Consider the following 22354-nt stretch of genomic DNA (forward strand, 5'->3'; position numbering starts at 1 on the left):
GAAAAAGCCTTATTTCAAGTGCATATTATCTAATTATCTTATTTTAAGAGTAAAAATACTCAATCCATTGGGAAATCATCTAATTTACCTTCTCAAATTAAGCGTAAATACACTTATACATACACTGCTTCTGACACAACTATAAGGACTGTATCCCCCCATACAATAATAACATATGGACTGTCCTCACACTCACACACATACCATGGACTGTACCCCTCACACACATACACAATCTATATACAATCTGAATATAATCTTTAAATCTGTAAATCTTATCTGCCATTATTTATCTTGTATTATAAACCCACTAATACACATATATAATCCTTTTCCTAACATTCGTGTATATTCTGTATAATCTGTGCATGTACTGTAGCTTCCATATTAATTTTATATTTATACACAACTTTTTACAGTCCCTAACTATTACTATTTGCTTGTTCATACACCTGTAATAATATTTATTTCTAGATCGTTTTTGCGGGGCTGAATGTAGGTAGTTTTAATCTCAGTCTTTTTATTTAGCTCAGACACTGAAGAAAAAAAAAACAACTTTATTTAATAATATTAAGTGGTTAGGCTTTTGACTTAGAGCTAATTTTTTGAAGATGTTGCATAAACTGTAAACTGATCTGTCAGTTTTGGTTCTCCCCTTCTGTTTGAGTCAGGATTTCAATGGTTTATTAAACAATGATTCTAACAGAGCAGCACCCTTTAACAAAATTCCCCTTTTTATTCTGGGTGGAGGATATTTTTGGAAAAAGGAATCCTCATGTCATACATTATGTTTCCATGTATCCATTTAACACATTTCCATTTCACAGATAATCTCTTATATTTATATACATGCACTGGGAAAACGATCTAGAAATAAGTACAAATTTCTTAAATAAAGTGTATTTACTGTACTCTTAATTTGAATAGGTAAATGGGATAGTTTGCCAATGGAATGAGTATCTTTACTCTTAAAATAAGATAATTAGATAATATTCACTTGAAATAAGAAAATCCAGTTGTGTATTCTTATTTTAGATCTAAATTTTCTTGCTCCATTCACAAAATGTCTCTTTTATCTCCTCAATTCAAGAACAAATGCACTTATTTTAAGAAAAAATGATTTATCTAGATTTTGATGTTTTCCAGTGCAACAACACGTCACCACCTCCAAATTGTAAAGTTATTGGCATAAAACATTATTATTAATCATTGGATATATGTATTATTATGTAAACAGCCTTAAAATTACCTACAAATTTTGAATAAAATATTAATCTTCTCGCTAATTTAAGCCACTAAAAGTTTTTTTAATATTTGTTTTCCTTTCTCCATGTGCTTCAGGCTTAAACCAGCAATAGAGCGACATCCCCGACTACAAGAGGATCCCTCATATCACCACTGCCATTTCACAAGAGCTCACCTTTGGAGCGGGACTTTGAACAGAGAAGAGCATTTAAAACAAAATATACGGCCACAGCAGAAACAACCCAGCAGCAGTCATGTTTTACAACGGAGGAAAAAAAAGACAAAAAAAAAAAAAAAAGAGTACTGACACTTCCTACTCTTTCATATCTACATTCCTCGATATCATGTGAATTTTTACAGTGTTGACTCCTGCTCAGAGTATATTTGATAGAAATGGAAAGAGCAAAGTGAATCTGAAAGGAAAGGAGATGAGGAAAAGGACTTAAGGGAGTTTGAATGGTTTGAATTTGGTACGTTGTTATGAAAAAGGAGCAGAGAAAATGACAGAGGGAGGAGAAAAATGAAAGGAAAGAACCGAGCCTGAGGAGAGCCCTAGCATTGTAGAGGTAAACAGTTATATCCTTAAAAGCAAAACAAAAAAAAATCTATCTGGGTTCACTGTGTTCCTGTTTTTTATGAACACAAAAGGAAGCGACACTGCTTTTACATCAGGAGTGAGCAGCAGGTTATCAGGGTTATGGAACCAGTACGTAGGGATCTGGGGAGAGGCTAGTGACGTTTCATCCTCACACAGCATCACAGGAGGAACAAAATCCTGAGTGAGTTTCTGTTTGCTTCAGCCCGTATGAAGCCGTCGGCTTCGCTCACTGCCGCCGGCTTTCTTTCAGTGTGAACTCTCAGGTTGTGTGTGGCGGTGCAGGTTTCGGCTGTTCGCTGGTCCTCTGTGTTGTGTATCAAAGAGGATTTATGGCATTATGTTTATAAATGATGTGTTTCTAAAAAGTGTTAAAGAAATGGGGTTGGTCTAAAAGCATTTACGTTGGATTTTTTTTTTCATAAAAAAAAAATAAAAGAAAAAAAAAAAAAACCAAAGAAAAAAAAAAAAAAAAAAAGAAAAATCTGATTCCTTACTTGTATATCGATATCACCTTGTTTGGAAAGCACATTTCATCTGATGAAGGCTCACTGTTGTTTGTAAACCAGAAAAATAACCGTCTTGCATAATTTAAACGTGTGTCAAATGTCGTCGAGCCAAACCGGCGATCACCTATTTATATTTTGTATTTGTGGAAAAGGTCACAGAGACGAAGGTGTATCCGTTTTGTTCTTCATCACGCAGGTGGATCCGTGTTTGTGGCAGCTCCTGTCTATTCAAAACAGGAACAACAGGAGACTTTTAATTTAAAGAAGAAGAAAACTATACATATATATATCTTCCTCATGCGTTTGGGTGTTTCTATTACCATCACCCCCACCTTGTCTGCAGCATCTTCAAGGAGATGATCCAGTTGTTGGCATGCAGATCTTTCTACTCTATTCTGTTCTTTTCAAGTGCCAGTTTTTCTTTGTGAGGTCATTTGGATGTTACTTAACCCACTCGTGCAGAAAGAGGGTTGCTAACGGCTAGAGACAAAAGGACAGTGTGTAAATTAAAGATGGGTCATATATAAATATATATATATTTTTTACGGTTGAGATGCAGAATCGTGTTGCCATTACGGAGAATCGAACCCGATCTGATTTCATGTGTCAGTCGAGGCGAACGGCATGTGCCTGCGTTCAAGTCTGCTTTTATTTTGGTTTTTGTTTGTGACGTATGTGACTTTGTAAAGCTTGCATCTTTTACAGTGTTTACAAAGGTGTACGTTGTGGTAAAAAAAAACAAACTATTAAAATAATTGTTTCTGTATGTTAAAACCCAAACAAACAAACAAAAAAAAAAACCTCCCAACTGTTCATAACCCAAACGACCCTTATGTGCGTCCTCAGACACGGGGGCTTCTCATTGGATGAAGACCCAGGTGACTGTCTCATTCTTGAATGCACTACCACAACCAAAGGATCAGGAGTCGGACTCGTGGTTTCTAAAGTAATAAAAGGCTTCTGGGTTATGTGAATGTGCGGCCTGTTGTTCATTTACAGAACATAGAGCTGTAAGACCCACAGAGACACCAGGAATCAAACAGACCTACCTGTGTAGATACAACAGATTCCAGACCGCCAAACTACAGTAACTGAGTAGCAGATGTGTTTGTACCTATCATGTGCCTTAATCTTTTCCATGCTAGATAAAGATAACTGTGTTTTATATAAATCCATTCCACATCTTCCCCCTTCCTTCCCTGTATCAGCCCCCCCTCCCACCATCCAGCTCATCCATTCATCCATCCAGGCCCCTCTCCCCTGGCTGTCCCCCATCCTAAGTAGTTTAGACTGTTGGCGGGTTGCTGCCTTGTATTACATTGTACTATAAACTTTTAATGAGTTAGAGCGCATATGACAAATGGATTTGATTTCCTAGAAGTAAAGCTGTTGGAGCTTTCGTAGCGAGCAGAAGCGATGCCGGAGTGACAGAATGTATTATGTTAATTTTACTAATACCCAGAGGCAAATATTACGCTTGTTAAACATACTGGAAAAATACTGGTTTGTAGAGTATAAATTTGGTGTGTTTTCAATAAATCATGCCTGGAAATGAAGGGTTGCTTGGCTCCATCTTATATTTGCTTACACTGCAATCTAATCTGTCTTTTTTTTTTTTTAACTAGGGTGAACATATCCCTTATTTCCTCTATGGTTTATAAACAAAAAATAACATAAAGATGTGATTTCCTACATTGCTTAAGTGATTAGCTTTGCAATTGGTTAAACTGTGTGAGTGAAAAGTTTATCATGCCTTTATTAAAGAGGGACAAGAAGAAAGCTTGTTTGCAGTTTGTCTGAAGCCATGTAGGCGACACAGTGACAGCAGGAATGAAGAAGATGCTGTGGTTAGATGAGACAAAATACAAAGAAGGGCTTAACCATAAACAAACACCAAGGTATAAAATGGAGGGAATGAGAATAGAAAAAAAAGGGTGTTCATGTGTTCCTGTAGCTCTGCTGAATTCTAGATTCCTAAAGGCGACAAGAACATGTGGTAAGAGTTAAATATTTACGTTCACACAGATGCTCTTCACTCAAACTGATCTTAGAATAAAAATATTTTGTGTCCAGACGTATAAAGCTGGTAGAGACATGTTAAAGACCTGCAGCTTTACAGACATGCACTAGTTAGTTTATCACCTGTAATCAACGATTTAAGGTCACATTTACAACATCACAAAAATGTAAAAAAGTTTAAGACATAAAAATGCTTTAACTTGCCACTATACATAGATTAAATGGTATGAAATAATGCTGCATTAGCTGATCACTAGTGTCATGGGCGGTTCTATACAAAGGCCAGTAGAGGGCAGGGCCCCTGTAGTACTGTTCTTGGCCCCTGGTTTGGCCCCTGTACTGAAAATATAGCACCTAAATGTGCTGGCATAGAAACTGTAATTAGTTTGTCTTTTGTACTGCTTTTCCCTTTTATAAAATAAGATGTTACACTTTCAGCTTCAGTCATATTAGAAGCAAAACTTAGGAAGTGTTGTTTTATGACAGAAAAAAGAAATGTACTCAATTTTTGAAGAAAAATCGAATGCAAGTTTTTTGGTTTTTGTTTATCACTAACAATTAAAAAAGAGGCACTGCTTTTCTGGAGGAAAACACGTTTAATGATTGCGTTCCTTTAATGTAGTCTGGTAAATGTAACCATGTGAATTCTACTTTTGGTCATTATTTATAGAATAAAACCATTACCTCGAGATATTAGGAAGCCATCTGGAAAGCTAGATATATTTAATAAATATATGAGATATATCGTATGAATAAATCGAATGCAACTACAATATGATTTTTTTTAAAACAGGTCTTACTAAAGAGGAGGATCGTTTTTAGTTATTTACACTGTGATCAATAGTCAATCAATCAATGTATTAGAAAATACATAAAAATCAGGAGTCATTTCATAAGTTATCTTTAAAAGCAAAGGGTTTTTTAATAGTACTTATTAGGTAAATGTGTGTATTGAGGTAAAAACATTAATTTTCCCAGAATTTCATCGATATGCACACTCCAGCTCGGTAGGTGGCGGTAAATGCATTTTAACGCCTGTTATACTTTAAAAGAATAAGACGAACAGCACAATTATTTTCATTTACATGTCGTTTATTCAAATTATAATAATACTATCAAACTAATTTTACCAATAATAGTCTAAAGGAATTGCAATAAAATTTGCAACTTTTCTTCTATAAATTCAAGAAAAGTTTGGAGAATTAGTAGTAAGGAATTTTACTCAGGCGATTCCGTAAACAGACTGCTCCGGTCAGGGGTCCTTTGGCAATAACATCATGGCGGCCCTCTGCAGAGGGAGACATAAGTGGAGAAGGCTGAAGTGTTTGCAGGTTTTTACCAGAAACATTACAGGTTAGTGATATTTTTATTGTTTTAAAGCGTTTCTGTGTAGAGCTCATGCACAAAATTAACGTTTACGTTAAAAAGGCAGACAGGATAAACGGCTCCGATAGCTTTTGTAACTTCATCTGACTTTACGCAATCATTTCATTCTATTAAAAACTCGTCTTTCCGAAAAAATAAAAACGTTTTAAACTCTATTACCTGAGTTTATTGGCCTTGCAATGGGAGAAACGTTGGGAAATTCAGTTTATGTCTCTGCCTTTTTTCTCCGAGAAGTTTGGGATAATTTTGTTGTCAGAATTATGTTTAGGTGTTTATTATGGGAAATTTAGGCCTCTTCCCCAAGCTTTAATACATGCTCAATGTCTGTAGAATCGCTAAGGCTTATCTAAGGTTTGAAATGTCCCCCCTTTTTCATGTGCTACGCACAAAATTGTATATATTTTTAATTATGTATTCGCTAAAAGATATTAACATATGGGGGCTGACAAGCAAACACCCTGTAGTTGTTACAGACAACGCTGCAGATATGGTTTGTGCATTGAAGATAATGCAGCTCATGCATGTCTGCTGTGTCATGTCTGCTTGCTCGTGTGAGACTTCACTTTTTCACGTTTCACAAACAAGTTTGCACTTTTGAGACAGTTTGTTCACATCTCAAGTTTAAACTGTCCGATTTACAAAATTGCACTTTGTGTTTAATGTGACAGGAAAAAAATAAATACATGAGTATTTCGAAACACGGTGAAACCACTTTCATTATTGTAAAAACAGATCGAATCGAAATTAATCGATTTAGGACTGTATGAATCAAAATCGAATCTATTCACAACTTTGCCGAAAATACCCAGCCCTAGTTGTCATATATTTGATTCCAAAAGTTTGCGTTTTATCTATAGTGTTCATATTAATTGGGATATTTGCTAGTTTAGAAAATATTCCATCCTTAGTTCATTTTCTGACATGGGGCAGCTTGGAGACATTTTCAAAGACATACAGTAGTGAAAATGTGTAAAATTATCCATCTTATAGGGAAATATGACTATGACTTGGTGGTCATTGGTGGTGGTTCTGGAGGCCTGGCCTGCTCTAAAGAAGGTGAGCTCTCTTTGCCTGTTTATTCCTGTTTATTTATTTGTCAGGTTTCTGTCTAACTGCTCTCATTTTGCACAGCGGCACAGCTGGGACAGAAAGTGGCTGTTCTAGATTATGTGGAACCGTCTGCTAAAGGTAAAATACAGTGTTGATGATAATATCATCATCTGTAATATGGCCTTTATAGATCTATGTTCTCTGAAAGCAGTTAATGCTCTGTCTAACAGGAACCAAGTGGGGTCTCGGTGGAACGTGCGTCAATGTTGGCTGCATTCCCAAAAAGCTCATGCATCAGGCTGCTCTCCTTGGTACAGCAGTCAAAGATGCAAAGAAATACGGCTGGCAGATGCCAGAGACGGTCAACCATGATTGGTAACCACAGTTTATCAATGGAGTGAAAGTGTATAAATATATATATATATATATAGTTTTTTTTTTTTTTTTTTTTAATTTATTTGTAGGACTTTTTTCCAAAAGGTCATTAGAACACACTTTTTAGACATATTCTCCTACTAATCACTACTTTTGTTATGTTTTGTAATATTTCTGAGCACTTTATCAGGTGGTTTATTCATTTTATTCTTCATGTGTGTTAGAGTAAAACTGTTAGCTATCTATCTGTTATATAACAGCACCATCTAGTGGTGAGTTGAGGAAAAAAGCCAGTCTACCTAAAGATTTTCTTTTCCTCATGACAAATTGAAACTGGCTAGAATAGATGTTGACATAGAAACTTGTTAAATGTGACATTTATTGTTAATAACTCTGGGATCTTCTTGCAGGGCGATGATGGCAGAGGCCATTCAGAACCATGTCAGATCTTTAAACTGGGGCCACAGGGTCCAGCTTCAGGACAAGTAAGTGACCACAGAGGCTCTGGCTTATATATAAACGTTGGAGTTTTTTTCCTCCAAACTAAGAACAAAACTGTTTATTAGAGCTGCTAGAGGTATCAAATTTTCTTTTCAAAGGGCTACTTTTTTTGCATTTTCAATTGGGATACACATTTTAAGTGCCATAGAATAATAATTTGCTGCTAATACTGGACTGGAGTTGACTTTGTAATAATCAAACATCTCAACTGAGATCCTGAAAGAGGTGAAGATGTTTGTAAAACAAGAAAGGAAAAGAGTAAGATAGAAGATCTTTTTTTCAGAAAGATATGAGATCAGCTTTTGAATTTTATATTTGTATCTTTTTTTTTTTTTATTAAAAAAAGCCAAAGGACAATGGCTTTACAAAAAGAAATCCAACATATAGCTCTAGGATATTTTGCCAGATTGAGGTATATCTGTCTCTATGATATATTGGTAATTAGTGATTCCCCAACAGGTACTGCTGGGACAGAAGCCTCCAGGTGTTTTCCTTTGAGAATTTATTTCATGGCCTGGACTTTTGAGGTTTGCATAAGGATGTCGACATCCTTGGTTCAACATGTTTCAAGGGGATGATTCCAGGAGCTGAAAAGAAAAAAAAAACACTAATGAAAATGTATTCATTCTTCCTGTTTTTGCCAGAAAAGACAGACCGGCCTTCACTTGTAGAAAACACAGTTTCCTTTAGTAAATCTCCTTTCATCAATATTCTTCTTCATTTTATTTGTTAATGCATCACTAATCCTGGTTAGAGTTAAGGTGTCTTCACAGCGTCCACCGTCAAGAGGAGTTGTTGTCGGCGCTTTTATTGTTCAGAATCAGCAGTTTGCAAGCATTGTTCAATGGATTTGATGTCTTTCATGCCTCCAACATCACTTCACTCTTTAGGAGCTCCAGGTTAATTTGCGTCAATGCTTTTCAAGGAACTGTGATTCGGTTTTCTTTGGGTTTGCTTTAGGCTTTCCACACACAGCTGCAGGACTGCTCAGCAGCAAAAGCCACGTGTTAATAGAGTGGCTGCTGGAAATAACCTCTCCAGTCCAATGAGATTGAGGATTCTTGTGCATCGTTTTTCTTCTCATAACAAAAATGAGATAAAATAAAGGGATTATTCAGGCAAACACTGTTGGTAGGCTTTTGTGTGTCTGAATTTTCCATCATGGTGTAATGGAGCACTTATGACATGTTCTGTGTTTTGCAGGAAAGTGAAATATCTGAACGTCAAAGGCAGCCTGCTGGATGAACACACAGTGAGAGGTCTAAGCAAAGCAGGAAAGGAGGTGTGCTGTTTTTAAATAAGAGTCTTGAAAAAGAACTTGGGTTCAAATTTATTGACCCAACCTAAACAGATCAGCATTTCTGCAGAGGAATGCAGATTCTGGAGGCTGCATCAGCTCCCACTGAGAACATGATCATTTCTATTAGCACGTAATCCAGTGGATGCTGCATCTAAACCTTCCTTGAACGTTTTGGACAACCTTGATTCATCAAGCTTGTCTAAAAACAAAGAATTGCAATTTTCCGTAAGCCATTACCTGATCTGGATTCATCTAAAAAAAAAAAAAAATTCATATGACGCCAACTATTAACACAGAAGATTTATTAGATTTTCTCAAACTGATTTCCTAAAAATAATCCTAAGTATTCACATACCAAATGCTAAATAAATATTACCACTTTTCACTGAACTCAACTCTGTTTTTTTGTGTAAAACCCAAACCCAACTTTGACCCTATGCAAACATTTTATAGAGTTCACCGTTCACATACTAAACTAAATCATCTAAAGTCCTGGATTTTTTTTTTTTGTTAAAATCTGTGTCCATTTTGGACCGGAAACACCAATTGAGCGACTGGTTCTTGTTTTCTGGTAGCTTTTAATGTTTAGTTTTATTTTAAGTTTAGTAGTGTTTTTTATTTTGATATTTCATCTGTGGGAATACAAGTTTAGAATTTACAGTTCTACAAAAACATGAGTGCAAATAACAAGTTTACAAATCCCAGTGAAGGTGTTCTACTCCTTACCAGGTGGTGGCAGTAATGCTCCTGAAGGTTGTTTGCCAACTGCTATTAAATAATAAGAGGAGGAAATTATACTTATGTCTTTGCTGAAATGTTTTCAAAGCAGGAATAAAATGGGTGTGTTCAAATTCAAAGGCTTTAACCTCTGAAATCCGTGAAAGTAAGGAGGCCGGAAGAGATTTGGTTATGGAAAATAGGTCCAGCCTTCTCCAGCTTTCACCTCCTGTACACTCTGTTGCCTAGCAACTTAGATTTTTTTTACACACAAAGCAGGCAGAGAATGAGTGCCAAGCATCTCACTAATGTTTTATGTGCTAATAACATTGTTGAGAAGCTTCAGTAGCAGTATCGTCAAGAATATCAGATTATTGTCCCCACACTGCAGATATGTTGAAATCTGTGCTTGAATGTCAGACAAAATTATGTGCACAGGGACAGATAAAAACATTTCAATAAACAAATTACCCGCCACACATCTGACTCAATAACCGTTTAACAACTATTTTTATTAATTTCAGATGGAACTATTCATATGCTTGTATTATATTAAACTGCACTTCCAATATTCACCATCTGTTCGGCACCATTTCCCTTTTTCCTCCTTGGACTCGCATGAATCATGGGATACCCAAGCCTACGTCAGATACACCGGACCTGTCCTTTAAAGTGGGCAAAAAGAAGGCTGCATTTGTCGGCCGCCTAACGAGGAGTCTTCCAATCCTTACAGGCCTCGGCGCCGCGCTACGACATAATCGGTCAACAAATTTGGCCTTTAGAGGAAAAAGCCCCTAAAATCAAACTCAGCCGTTGATGGATATTCAATGGTTCTTTTTTCATCTTCTTCCACTGATAAAGGTGGTTGGCAAACAACTTTTAGGTGCATTAGTGTCACCAACTGGTGAGGAGTGTAACAGCACCATGTAAGGTTGTAGATCTGTACTGTGATTTGTGATTTGTACTGTAGTTGCAACCAGATAATCTAATGTCCGATTTATCTTTGAATTGACAAAAAAACCCAATATTTAACGTTATCTGTTTTTATTGGAGACTTTTTTTAACATTTCGTTGTTCCTTAAGGCCACAAGAAGCTGAGCACTGAAGTTAAGAGGAATCAGATTCTTTGCTCTGAGAGTCGTCTGTTTTCTTGGCTCCTTTTAAAAGTTTTAAATAGAAAACATCTTCATGAGGACGGTATTAGAGTGGAGGTATTACTGTGGCCCAATACTCTGTAAATTTTACATTTCTGATGTTCCTAAAAAAACCCGTCATCTTTCACAGCAGAGCTAAAAGACCGGTATTCCTCACTACTCCTGTCTAGATTACTAAACGGTCGACATTGTTCATTTCTTTTAAAGTTGGAAGCAAAGCTCCCAGGATACTTTGCCTCCTGTCTGCGTTGTTTGGCTGATTTCACAGCGTCTGTCATCACCTTCACAGAGAACTCTGCAGAGACCACTCTGTTTCATTCCACATTTCCTTGCTGTTTTTGAATATGAACAAAAGCCATTACATCACATTTCCCTCTCCTTTCCTGCAGACAATCCTGACCGCCAAGAACATAGTGATCGCCACAGGTGGACGACCCAAGTACCCCACACAAGTAAATAAAATTTTTTACCAAAAAACTCCTCTCTTTTATTTTTTTCTATATTATATCTATATTTTATTTTGTTGTGTTTATTAGTTTGGTTTGTTCTGATTTATTGCTGCAGATCCCTGGAGCAGTGGAGCACGGCATCACCAGCGATGACATTTTCTGGCTCAAGAGTTCTCCTGGAAAAACGTGAGCATGCTTTCTTTCATGCTTGTGTTGCAGTAAACTCTTTGACTTACTGTAAGGAGCGTTTGGAGCACGGTGGAAAACGGAACATCCGACCCTAAGACTTGGAGTCCTACCTTCTACCCTCAGCACCGCTTTGCTCGCTGACTCTGCACATCCCACTATCATACAGCCACAATCATTCATCAGGGGACGTGCAGTTTGTTGTTCTGCCTTCCTGTCAGCCTGTCTTCGCCTCATGATTCAGATTAGCAGCGTGCATCCTGACCTTTATAGAACGAGCCCTTTAATCCAGCCATTTAGCTGCTGTCATCACCCGGTTAATTGGGCCTTCCCTGACGTTTCCTCTTGGCACGTCACACGCACGCCGACTCGTGGTAGAGGTATACCTGGGCTGCGGAGGTTGTTTGCAACGTGATGAGAGATAAAAGGAAATGAGTATTTTCATATTTATGCTCTTTGTACGTCTAATTTGTCTGCACCTGGAGACAAGGAAGCAGCAAATGATTGATTTATTCCGATGCACCGTCTGTGACAAGTGCTTTCCTAAAAACACTTAAAGGAAGTAATCAGAGGTTTGTTATGGAGCTAAAAGAACCATGAGGATAAAGGGGGAAAAAAAGCATAAAATAGTTTTGTTTTATGACATAAAGATCTGGTTGTTATTGAAGAGTTTCAGGACAATTAATTTGGTCTAAATGCAGAATATTCATAAAGCAAAACGCTGCACAACACATTAAAAATTTCAACTTTGGTTAAACACGGTGGAGGCAGACTTATGCTGTGGGGATGTTTGACCAGAGCAATGGCTGGAAAGCTCATCAAAGATGATTCCGCTAATCTAAAAGGAGGACAAGCCTGGATGGTGCCTGAGCTGCAGACAAATGATGATGAGTCAGACTGATGAGGTGTCGCTCTCAGTTTTAGCTCTACACGTTATTAATCTGGGACTGATCCCATCGAATCTGTTCGAGGGAAGGAGGGACGTTTAGCAGAACCTTTCGAACTAATTCGGGCGAATCGACGCGACAGTTTGGAGGGTAACAAAGGAAAAAACAGCAAATAGAAACTTATGATGCTACACTTTTGTCCTACTTTTAAAGATGAAATCATGGATTCTGACAAAACAGATGTGATTCTTTTTATTTTTCCACCCAATATTTTGATTGTGGTTTTATTTAGGTCTCTCGATGCTCTAACCACAAGCATGTAGAAGTTTCACTCCAAGATTTCTTTCTTTTCATGAACTTGAAAGCTTGTCCTTTGTCACTGTTGTGTGGAATAGTTATCACCTACTCACTTGCATTGATCTTCATCCTTGCTGCAACTCTATCCTCTGTTTGTTGTTGTTTTTTGTTAACTCTTGATTGTACTGCAAATGTGACGCTAGCAGCTACATGTCCTCCTGCCTTAAACCGTAAGGTGATTGGCCAATCTGTTTAAGTCTGACTCGTATAATTAAAGCAGACTGCAAGAATTTAGCTTGTAGGCGAGGTTACCTGTCAAATGGTTCAGATCTGAGCATCTCCATGTGATAGAATAATCCACCCTGTCTATACCGCGCTATATTGACGTTTTTAAATGTTTAATGTTACCCTAAATTTAAACGCACCTCTACCAGGGTTGTGGAAATATTTTTCTTTTTTTTTTTTTTCCTCATGAAAATATCATATCAATCAAATGATATCACCTGTTATCATGATAATTATATATGAAAACATTTGCCTTCACAATGCTCCAAGGTTGTTGGTTCCAGCAATCTGTTTGTAAAAATAACACCAAACTGTATCTTCCAAAGAGTATCTCCTCATTGGGGTGCAGAGGTGGTTTTAGACCAAAGTTTACCAAGTTTATCATTATTTTTAATGGGCTAAAGAATAAAACACACTAAGACCTAAACAGGGCAATAATGAATCATTCAATATATAAGTGAGCCACTTGCAAATCTGGAGCTGCAGTTTGCAGGCCGCTGACCTAAATTTATAATAAAGTAAAACTATAAAAAATAATTTTTATCCACTGATTAAAAAAAAGAAGAAGTTTATGTTCCAGTGCAAATCATCATACAAAACTGAATGATAATTAAACGTTGTGTTCAGCAGAAGGGAAGGACTAGTTCAACAGAGACAAAGGCCCCCGTTGGTCCCCATCTAGCAATGCCCATGTTGGGATGTAATCTATCATTTTTATTCAGCCAAGAAGTCAGAAATTTAAAAATAGAAAACTTGCTTGTTTTCAGCTCTATATTAGCTGGATATTACGACAAACTGCAAAGTTAATCTGGCTATTCTGTAGCTCACAGTTCACACAAAACGAACAACACATGTTATAAATCACACATGCTGCTCTGATATAAGCCCAAAGAGTGGAATCTAGACAGCAGCATTTATTATTCCTGGTAAGGAAAAGCTTTTTTAAACATTACTTGCTATGGTTTGTTATGCAACTGAGTATTGAGATGTCTATCACCAAAAAAATAGGAGTATTACTTTTTAAAATGCATCAACTTAAAACCATGTGGGGTATAAGATGTCGCTTTAATAGACCATGCTCTTTGGAAATGTCCTAATTTAGGTGCAAACTAAAACCAAACGGGTTGTAACTGGATAAAGTCACTCCTAAATCTTACTGAGAAACTATTGGAAGACATTAAAATCACTGTTCAGAGACTCTCCATCTTATCTGACTTAGGTTGAGTTGTTTTGTAAAGATGAATGAGCCAAAACTCTATAGAGGTACTTTTAACAGACACTGTATTACTTATAAATCATAGAAAACTCTTTAAGCATCACTGTACCTCCAGCTTTACCTCAGGGGAGACATTTTTATACCACTTGAGCAAAGGAAGTGCTTTTGATGTAAAGGTTTGGAGGTTGGGGGGGTGCCCTACCTCCCTGCAGGCGGAGGTGGCCTCAGCAGGGTTTCAGCCGCACATCCCTCTATAAAGAATCTTAAACACGAAGAGAAGCTGTAGCTGTTTTGGGCTGTCAAACCATCATCCACGCAGGTGAGGTCCAAGGAGTTGTTTCTGCAGGCAGGGTGGGTGTGGGAGGTTACAGGTGAGCGATGGATGTCTAATGATCCCTCAAGCGCTCTCACACACTCACAGTTTAGTGACAGATTCAGCCTTGGGGCTGAAGTCCAGAATTGGCTTCTATCATCATGAGAAAACCCAAAGCGTGTGCCAAGAGGAAGTGGTCTAACCGTAGACCATGTGGTTTGATGAAAATAAATATTTCAAAAATATTTATTCCTAAAATATTTAGCGGTTCTTAAAGAAGGCAACAAATGTCTCAGAATCTGCCAGCTTGGTTTAAAATGCCTACATGTAACGCATCTTTGCACATCAGAAGAGTAGATGGGGTCATTTAAACGGTTATCATTGTGATGAATATGACAGCATTGTAACAAAGGCTTAAAAAGGAAGAAAAATGTTATGTATTTTTGAAGGGATTATTGTTATTTATAATAAAAACAGAGAAAAACAACAATTGTTTTACTTTATTAGTTATAAATCCTATTTGAAAGTTTATTTTGATACGTGTATGTAAGCAAAAACACAAGAGGATCTTCAAAAATTTAAACCAAGGGGTGTTGAATGGCACTTCACATAGGTAACCTATGTCACCACCTTTGTTTCATTGAAGAAACAACTTAAGCAATGGCTAATTGGTAACCAGATTTGTAATCACTAAAGTTTACGTTAGACACTTTAAAGTGTAGAATCTGGCACAAAGCACTTAGCAGTAACTACCTCATTTAATACAATAAACCAGGGGTAACCAATAAAAAATCAGTGGGGTCTGAATAAAGAAAATCAATAACAGTAAAGGTCCAGAGATATTTTTAATAATAATCTGTCACTTTAAACAGAATTTAACACTGAAATTAAACGAGGTGTTTATGCATCCATGTTATAAATTGAATTTTTTTTTTTTTTAAGTAGAAAACAACAATCGTTTAGTTTGGTATATAGACAAGTTCCTGCTCCACATATTTTATTAAACACCTGAACTGATCGTGTTTTTTTTTCCTTTCTTTTTTATAGCTTAATGAGAGCAGTGTGGTTTAGGCTGCCCTGCAAGGCTTTAAACCTGGGTTTGAATGGAGACAAAGCCATTCTAAAGCACATATCAAGGTGCTGATTTTGAGCCTGGATCAATATTTATTTTTGATTATGTTCATGGTGGAGAATCCTGCTTCACAGCAGCAGGTTGAGTCAAACATAATCAAAATGTGCAGGGTCATCTCTAAGCACAACATTTCACTTTTCTGTCACCAGTTCACCTAATTTCTTCCAGCAGTCCACAATTTCCTTCACTTTTTCTCATCGTCTTCTCCTTCTTTCCCATCACCTGGCTTTCCACAGGTTTGCTCCGAGGGCTTTACCATATTAACAGAAGCGGCACAAGTGAAATTAGACATTGCCATCGGACATGATGCGGTTTATAAATGTTATAAATCAGGTTGGCTCCGGATCCGGACCGCGGTCCGCCAATCCATGACCTCTGCAATACACCTTAGTAGCAAAGCAATTTAGCATTCTTTACCTCAATATCCAAAGTCCAGTCCCTTTTACTGTCTGTTGTGTCATATCTGATTTTTTTGTGTCTTTTGTCCTTGTTACATGCATGCATTTTATCTTTGGGCCATATTTCTTGTTACAAATGTTACATATGGTACCATATGTTTCTGGTTTTTCCTGCTGCCCCTATCCTACGGGACTATGGATGGAAACTAGCCTTGTGCTAAATCCAAGTGTATTTACAGCTCCTGCTGTTCATTAATACTTGCTGTCCCTTTTAAATAAATAAATAAATCACAGTGCTATGAAAAAAAGTAAAATGTGAAATTCTGAAAAAGAAAAAAACTAAAGTAAATAATTCTGAATGGCAGAATTAGATGTTAACTGATCCTAGTTGTTTTCTATAATAGGACATTAAAAAAAGGCACACCAGGTTTTTGCTCCAGATCTTTTTAAATCCAGAACAAAACTGAAAACCTGCTTTATCCGCATTAAAGTGTCAAACTATTTCTCTCTAGACCTCATTTTACATTTTAAACTCAGCTGTTAGACAATATTTTGATTGGTTGGTTTAATGCGTACAATAATTAGAAAAATAATTTTGTTTATTTATTTTTATATATCTTGTTTTTAAATCCTATTTTCTTCCCTTGTCCAGTCAATCAAGGACGAATATTTTTATGGATAATTTCTGACAATAAACATTGATTGAGAAGACAAGAAAATAAAAAACAAACTTTGTGTCATGTTTTAGTTTGGTTTCCTTGCGTTTTACACTCCATCTATGCTAATTTCACACCAAAAATAGGGGAAAAAATGAAAAACGTTTCATCAGTGGAATAAAAAGCAGTTTGACCTTGGGCTAGCCTCAGGCTAAAGCAACAATGTCGCCCTTCTTTGCTGATGGATACATTAGAATCTCATATTGCAGAGCTTATCAGTGACGGGGCTGTTTGAAAAGCTTCCCAAGGTTGACCAGAGCTGGGACTCATCCGTCCTCAGCGAGGATCAGTCACTCTGCAAACCCAGACAGTTTTACAGTGTCTCCACTTTTGGACGATCCTATCCTGACTGCCTCCCTTTAATTGGCTGCAAACATACAGATTTTTAACGAATTCCTGAATAAATATCTTCACATCCCTCTATAGACTATAAATTCTAGCAGAGAGGTGTGTGTTGCAGATGTACTGGTCTGAGAAACTAAAAAAAGAGCTGGTTGAGTGAGACTTTTCTCTGCGATGACAGAAAATCAAAGCTCTTTGTCTGGTCCTTTTGTTTAGCCTCTTCTCAGTCCATGCTAAGTGAAGCAGACATGGAGAAAGCCGGGGTCAGAGCTTTCAGTGGCTGGAGTTAACATGGACAGGGCCAGAAAGGAAAGGGGAGTCTGGTTTGGTTCTTAAGAGCAAAGTGAGAAAACCCATGCAGGTGACGGACTTCACTCAGCAGGCTTATGTGAGGATTTAAGCCCTAAACATGACACATGTCATCTGCAGGGATCAGGCTAAAATGCTCCAAATTAGGCTTCCTGAGCACCGCAGATGATTCTGCTGGATTATAGGAGTGATTCACCCAGACCACACACGTCAGCCTGTAGGTTTGGCTGTCTAACATGTCCTTCACACCTTTAGGTTTAGGACGCCTTGTTAATTCATCACTTCTCTAACTCCAGGATTTGGATGAAGACAGATGCAAGTTGGGGTTAATGTTGTTTTATTTGGCTAAAGTGCACCAAGGAGGGCTGAAATGTATCTTGTTGTGTTTGTGTTCTTTCTAATAACTCTGTTTTTGTGTTTCAGACTGGTGGTTGGAGCCAGCTGTATCCTTCCTCTGCCCCTGGGTCACGCTGCCAGTCTTCAACAGAAATGTTGATCATAGTGTCATTAAGATAAAATAAATACAAGGATTACTACAACAAATTATTAATCTTAACTACTAATAGATCTATTGTTATTAAGGCTGATACCAATTAATCCTTTTAAGCTCTGATACATACTTCTGATATTATTTGGCTGATTCTTAGAGCTAATGGTGCTTTTTTGACTCTATTCACATGATAAAAGGATTAAATGATAAATACTGAACAATTTTGGACAACATACGGTAAACACATTTAGTAACAAATTGAACACAGACAATAGATAGCCAATGGATAGAGCACCAATGCATGACATTTATGATTACGATGCATTACTGCTGAATGCACCCAGAGTTTTTTTGCGGGTTCCTTCTTTTGATTATGTTTTTGCACCCGCCAATCTCTGAACCCACTACAGCTATATCAAAAATTGAACAAAGAAAATTCTATTAATTTCTATGTTTCATGGTTACAACCCCATGGAGAAAAATTATGGTAGGACTTTGGTTCTCTGTGTCATTATTATTTCACCAACTGAAGATCAAAATAAGCAGTAGAGATTAAATGAAGACTAATATTAATCACATAAAATGAGTAATATAGAAACTAGAGATGGACCAATATTTCGGCTGGGTTTTTTTTTAGGACTTTGATTCTCTCTGTTTAGAAACTCTGAATCTTCTCTGTTGGCTGGAGCCTCTTCTGGACCCAAACTAACCACAGCGCTTGTTTAGAGCTTCCCTCTGAGGTTCTAGATGTTTGCTGGCAAACTTTAAACAGGCCTAAATGTGCCTTTTGTTACAACTGTATACATAACAGGTTAAGGTCGGGATTAGGGTTCCTGGAACTGATTGGTTGATCTTGTCTATGCAAAAGCAAACATGTTCTAATTTCTCCCAGTATATTTAAATGTGATCATTTTAAAAATTTATTTTCAAATCAAAACCAAAGACTCTGCTGATATCCTTAGCCTGGCTTAATGCAGATGTTGCCCTGGAGTGTGCCGGCTTCCTAACAGGCATCGGCCTGGACGCCACTGTGATGGTTCGTAGCATCGCCCTTCGTGGTTTCGATCAGGTATGTCTCAAGTCTACACTATCCGAAGATGTTAAGTGATGTTTTTGTTTGGTTTATACTGTTTTTTTGTTTTTTTTTCACAGCAAATGGCAGGTCTTGTAACAGATTATATGGAGGCTTATGGTACCAAATTTATTTGGAGATCTTTGCCGAAAAGCGTGGATAAGCTCTCCTCAGGGGCCCTGCAGGTGACATGGAAGGACACAGAGACCGGCAGCGAGCACAAAGACACCTATGACTCTGTGTTATGGGCAGTGGGTGAGTTCTTCTTCTTTTGGTGTTAGGCTTCTATTTTAAAGTGGGAAACTAAGTTTTTATATTAAAAACACTGAATTGTTCCCTGACAATCTACATGCCCAGCACTGACAAAGTTAATAATAATTTTTAAACATGAGAATTTGATCTTTGGGGGCCTCTGCGATGTGGCTTTGATTAGACCAATAATGTATGTGGAAAGTTCCTAATCAAATCCTTGTAGTTCTGCGCCTGTCAGTTATTTTTCTAATGAATTAATCTATAAAGATTATTTTTAATAATCTAGAGAAACCCTTTCTGTAAAATAATTCTTCCTGAATGAACATTTGGGATATAAAAAACAAAACTTTCATTGCGTATTTAAATAAATTTATACATCTTGGCAGAGTCAAATTGATTGTGGGGTTCCTCAGGGGTTCATTCTCGGACCACAGATTAAAAACAATATAATCTCTTAACATAAGTATGCTGGCAACACACACAACTTTATATCTCCTAATTAAATTAATCCAGTCCATTACGCTCATTAAGGCATGAAGATTTTTTATCTTCAACTGAAAAAGTTTATATTTTGTGGAGTTTGTTCTTAATTACTGCTGCAGGAAGGTTATTCTCTCTGCAAATGGCAGGTTTTAGAGTTTATGTACAATTACTCTCGGTAATTATTCGATTATCAAATGATATAAATAATCAATTAATTGTTTCACCCCTGTTTCTTTGTGGCTCTGACTGTTTAGCATTTTTGTCCTGTAGAAATATGTGGTTCTGCCCCAGTCTAGCATCTTCCAGGAGTTCCCTCTGTTCACCTCCATCCATATTCCCTTCACTTCCATTCAGCTCTTCCTGCTAAAGAAAAGCGTCCCCAAGGCATGATGCTTCCACCACCATGTTTCAGTTAGGGGATTCTGTTAGTCTGAGGCCACACAAAATGTTTCCCTGAAGTTCAAACAATTTGGTTTTCATCACCTGATCTGAGCTCCCGCTGCCTCATCTGTTTCTCTACCAGCTTTAAACAGGACAGTTTTCTTTCTGTGACTCCTTCATAAAGACACAAATTCTCATTTCATATTAATTGTGGTCTTTTCTGAAAATCAGACCTTCACCGAACAGCTGTTCTCCACTTAGTTGGAAAAAAAGTGAGTCTGTTTGCTTTTAGAAACATTAAAAGTTGGTTCATCTAGATTTAATTTATAGGTATTGGATTAAAGAGGGCTGATTACGAATGCAGAGGTGTCAGATTTCTGCTAACAACCATAAGAAAAACATAAATTTTTCTTCAGCCATATAAATACACCTCGCTTTGTGCAGTTTCATTAAATAAAATCTCCATTAAATGTGGAGAAGTCTGCCAGGTACCTCTGAAATAGAAGATTGGAGTGACTCTGTGGTCCTTTCCAATAGGTTCTTTGTCATCCCTTTTAAAAAATTGCTGTGTTAGCAGGTACTGGTTGAATCAAGCCTGAAAACAAAGTAATAAAGCCTGAGTGATGGGAATAGGCAGGGGAAGTGTTGGTCGCTTACTGCCGGCTCCCCGGTTGGAGCAGGGCAGGACGGAGCAGGATGCACCCAGGCGTGGGTCACCGCGTTCCCCTCTTTGTTCTTCTTCCTGCCCGTGCCAGCGCCGCGGAAACCGGCCTTGCATCTGTCATTGCCCGCTGTGCCTGCAGCCATCTTCCTCTCTCATCTGTTAGTTTTCTGTTATTTCTTCTTTTCCATCAGCCGAATGATTCACAATGGAAGGAACATCTGTCAGTCGGTCTATTTTTTTATTGAACCTATTTCCGAGAAAACCTGACTGTAAGGCTTTATTTTATAGCAGGCTGGAAGGGATGGTTGATGGGAATCCTTGCTCAGTATGTGTGAAAGGAGCTACGATTCTACAGGCTACTGAGATGGTTCTTCTTCCCGGTTGTGGCTACATCCCACATTGGGTTTCAGCAGAGAGAAACACAAGGATTTCTGTGAAATGCTGCAGAACCGCATACTTCCAGGATCCATAAATAATGTTTCTTTTGTGGCAGCTACTAGAAATATAAAAAAAAAATCAACAGTTGTTGGAGTCATTAGACATCTTTCTGTCTATAGATGGTGTAAAACTTTGACCTGCTGTTACCAGTTGAATTTGTTTCTGCTTGAAGAGTTTAGACTCGCACAACACTATTACAAGCTCTCTGGTAGAGATAGACCGATACATGGCTGTCTGACATTTTTTGGCCATCATTGGAATTTTTTTAAATTACATTGATAACGGACGCTCCGCTCATCCATAAGCCAAATTATTAGCTCATTGACAACATGTGAAGCACATGTATTGCTGCTCCCTCTATTTGCTATAAACTGTCCATATGTTGTTTTAATTATTGATTTTTTAAATTTTTATTATGAGTTGTGTAAGATTTGTTATCACTGTATCATTTTTATCACTTAAATAGAGGAAGAAAAACTAACATTGACTCTAAGAATATAGCCAAAAATATTTGGAACACATATCAGGGATCAGTTAGCCTGATGTTGAGATGAACGGTCAATCTCTTCTCTCTGGATCAGTTCATGTTTAAGTGATGAGTTGCATTTATGTCACCCATCCCGAGTTACAGCTCTGCACTATAAGCAGTAGATCATTATTTCACAACAATTATTTCACACAGCTGATATCATAAATTGGAAAAGTTAATAATGCTTATTTATGAATTGTAACTAAATTCACTGAGTTAATCACATTATATACATTAATTTCACACCTATTTCTGTTCATTGCCAGTCGGCCTCGGCAGATGGCCGCTCACACTGAGTCTGGTTCTGCTGGAGGTTCTTCCTGTTAAAAGGGAGTTTTTCCTCTCTACTGTCGCTACAAGCATGCTTAGTGTGAGGGATTGTATTAGTCAATGAGTTGATGCAATCAACTGGTTTTCCTTTGATAGAAAACTTTGAATCAGTTTGACTGTAGGATCTGGTGGACTGTAAAGTGCCTTGAGATGACATGTGTTGTAAATTGGTACTATAGAAATAAACTGAATTGAAACTGAATTGAATAGACTAAATTTACCAGTGGGGTCAGTGTTTTTTTTATTTTTTTTTCATAGGGGCACAGAGGAAAATAATACTAAACATACAGGAATAGACAAAAACAGGGCAAGAGCACATTGTTTGGTATATTTA

The 22354-nt window shown here is 37.4% G+C and overlaps 2 protein-coding genes across 11 annotated transcripts in view; both read left to right on the top strand.

Annotated features, from left to right (window-relative positions):
• The window catches only part of arvcf (armadillo repeat gene deleted in velocardiofacial syndrome), a 356942-nt gene extending 353041 nt beyond the window's left edge, over positions 1 to 3901 (top strand). For all 10 annotated transcript variants that reach the window (XM_015383025.1, XM_015383016.1, XM_015383020.1 and 7 more), the window contains one exon: positions 1342 to 3901. Coding sequence is in view for 1 of the 10 variants with exons in the window: in XM_015383020.1 (XP_015238506.1) it covers positions 1342 to 1347 (6 nt within the window). In the remaining 9 variants the exon portion in view is untranslated. The remainder of the gene's footprint in view (positions 1 to 1341) is intronic.
• Positions 3902 to 5645: 1744 nt separating this feature from the next.
• Positions 5646 to 22354, top strand: part of txnrd2 (thioredoxin reductase 2) — a 35503-nt gene continuing 18794 nt past the window's right edge. The window contains exons 1-11 of the mRNA XM_015383042.1: positions 5646 to 5721; positions 6745 to 6810; positions 6886 to 6942; positions 7035 to 7179; positions 7590 to 7664; positions 8884 to 8962; positions 11241 to 11303; positions 11416 to 11486; positions 17805 to 17824; positions 18849 to 18940; positions 19024 to 19198. Of these exons, the coding sequence (XP_015238528.1) occupies positions 5646 to 5721; positions 6745 to 6810; positions 6886 to 6942; positions 7035 to 7179; positions 7590 to 7664; positions 8884 to 8962; positions 11241 to 11303; positions 11416 to 11486; positions 17805 to 17824; positions 18849 to 18940; positions 19024 to 19198 (919 nt within the window). The remainder of the gene's footprint in view (positions 5722 to 6744; positions 6811 to 6885; positions 6943 to 7034; positions 7180 to 7589; positions 7665 to 8883; positions 8963 to 11240; positions 11304 to 11415; positions 11487 to 17804; positions 17825 to 18848; positions 18941 to 19023; positions 19199 to 22354) is intronic.

Source organism: Cyprinodon variegatus, unplaced genomic scaffold (genome assembly GCF_000732505.1).
Source record: "Cyprinodon variegatus isolate N-32 unplaced genomic scaffold, C_variegatus-1.0 Scaffold273, whole genome shotgun sequence".
NCBI classification, from domain to species: domain Eukaryota; kingdom Metazoa; phylum Chordata; class Actinopteri; order Cyprinodontiformes; family Cyprinodontidae; genus Cyprinodon; species Cyprinodon variegatus.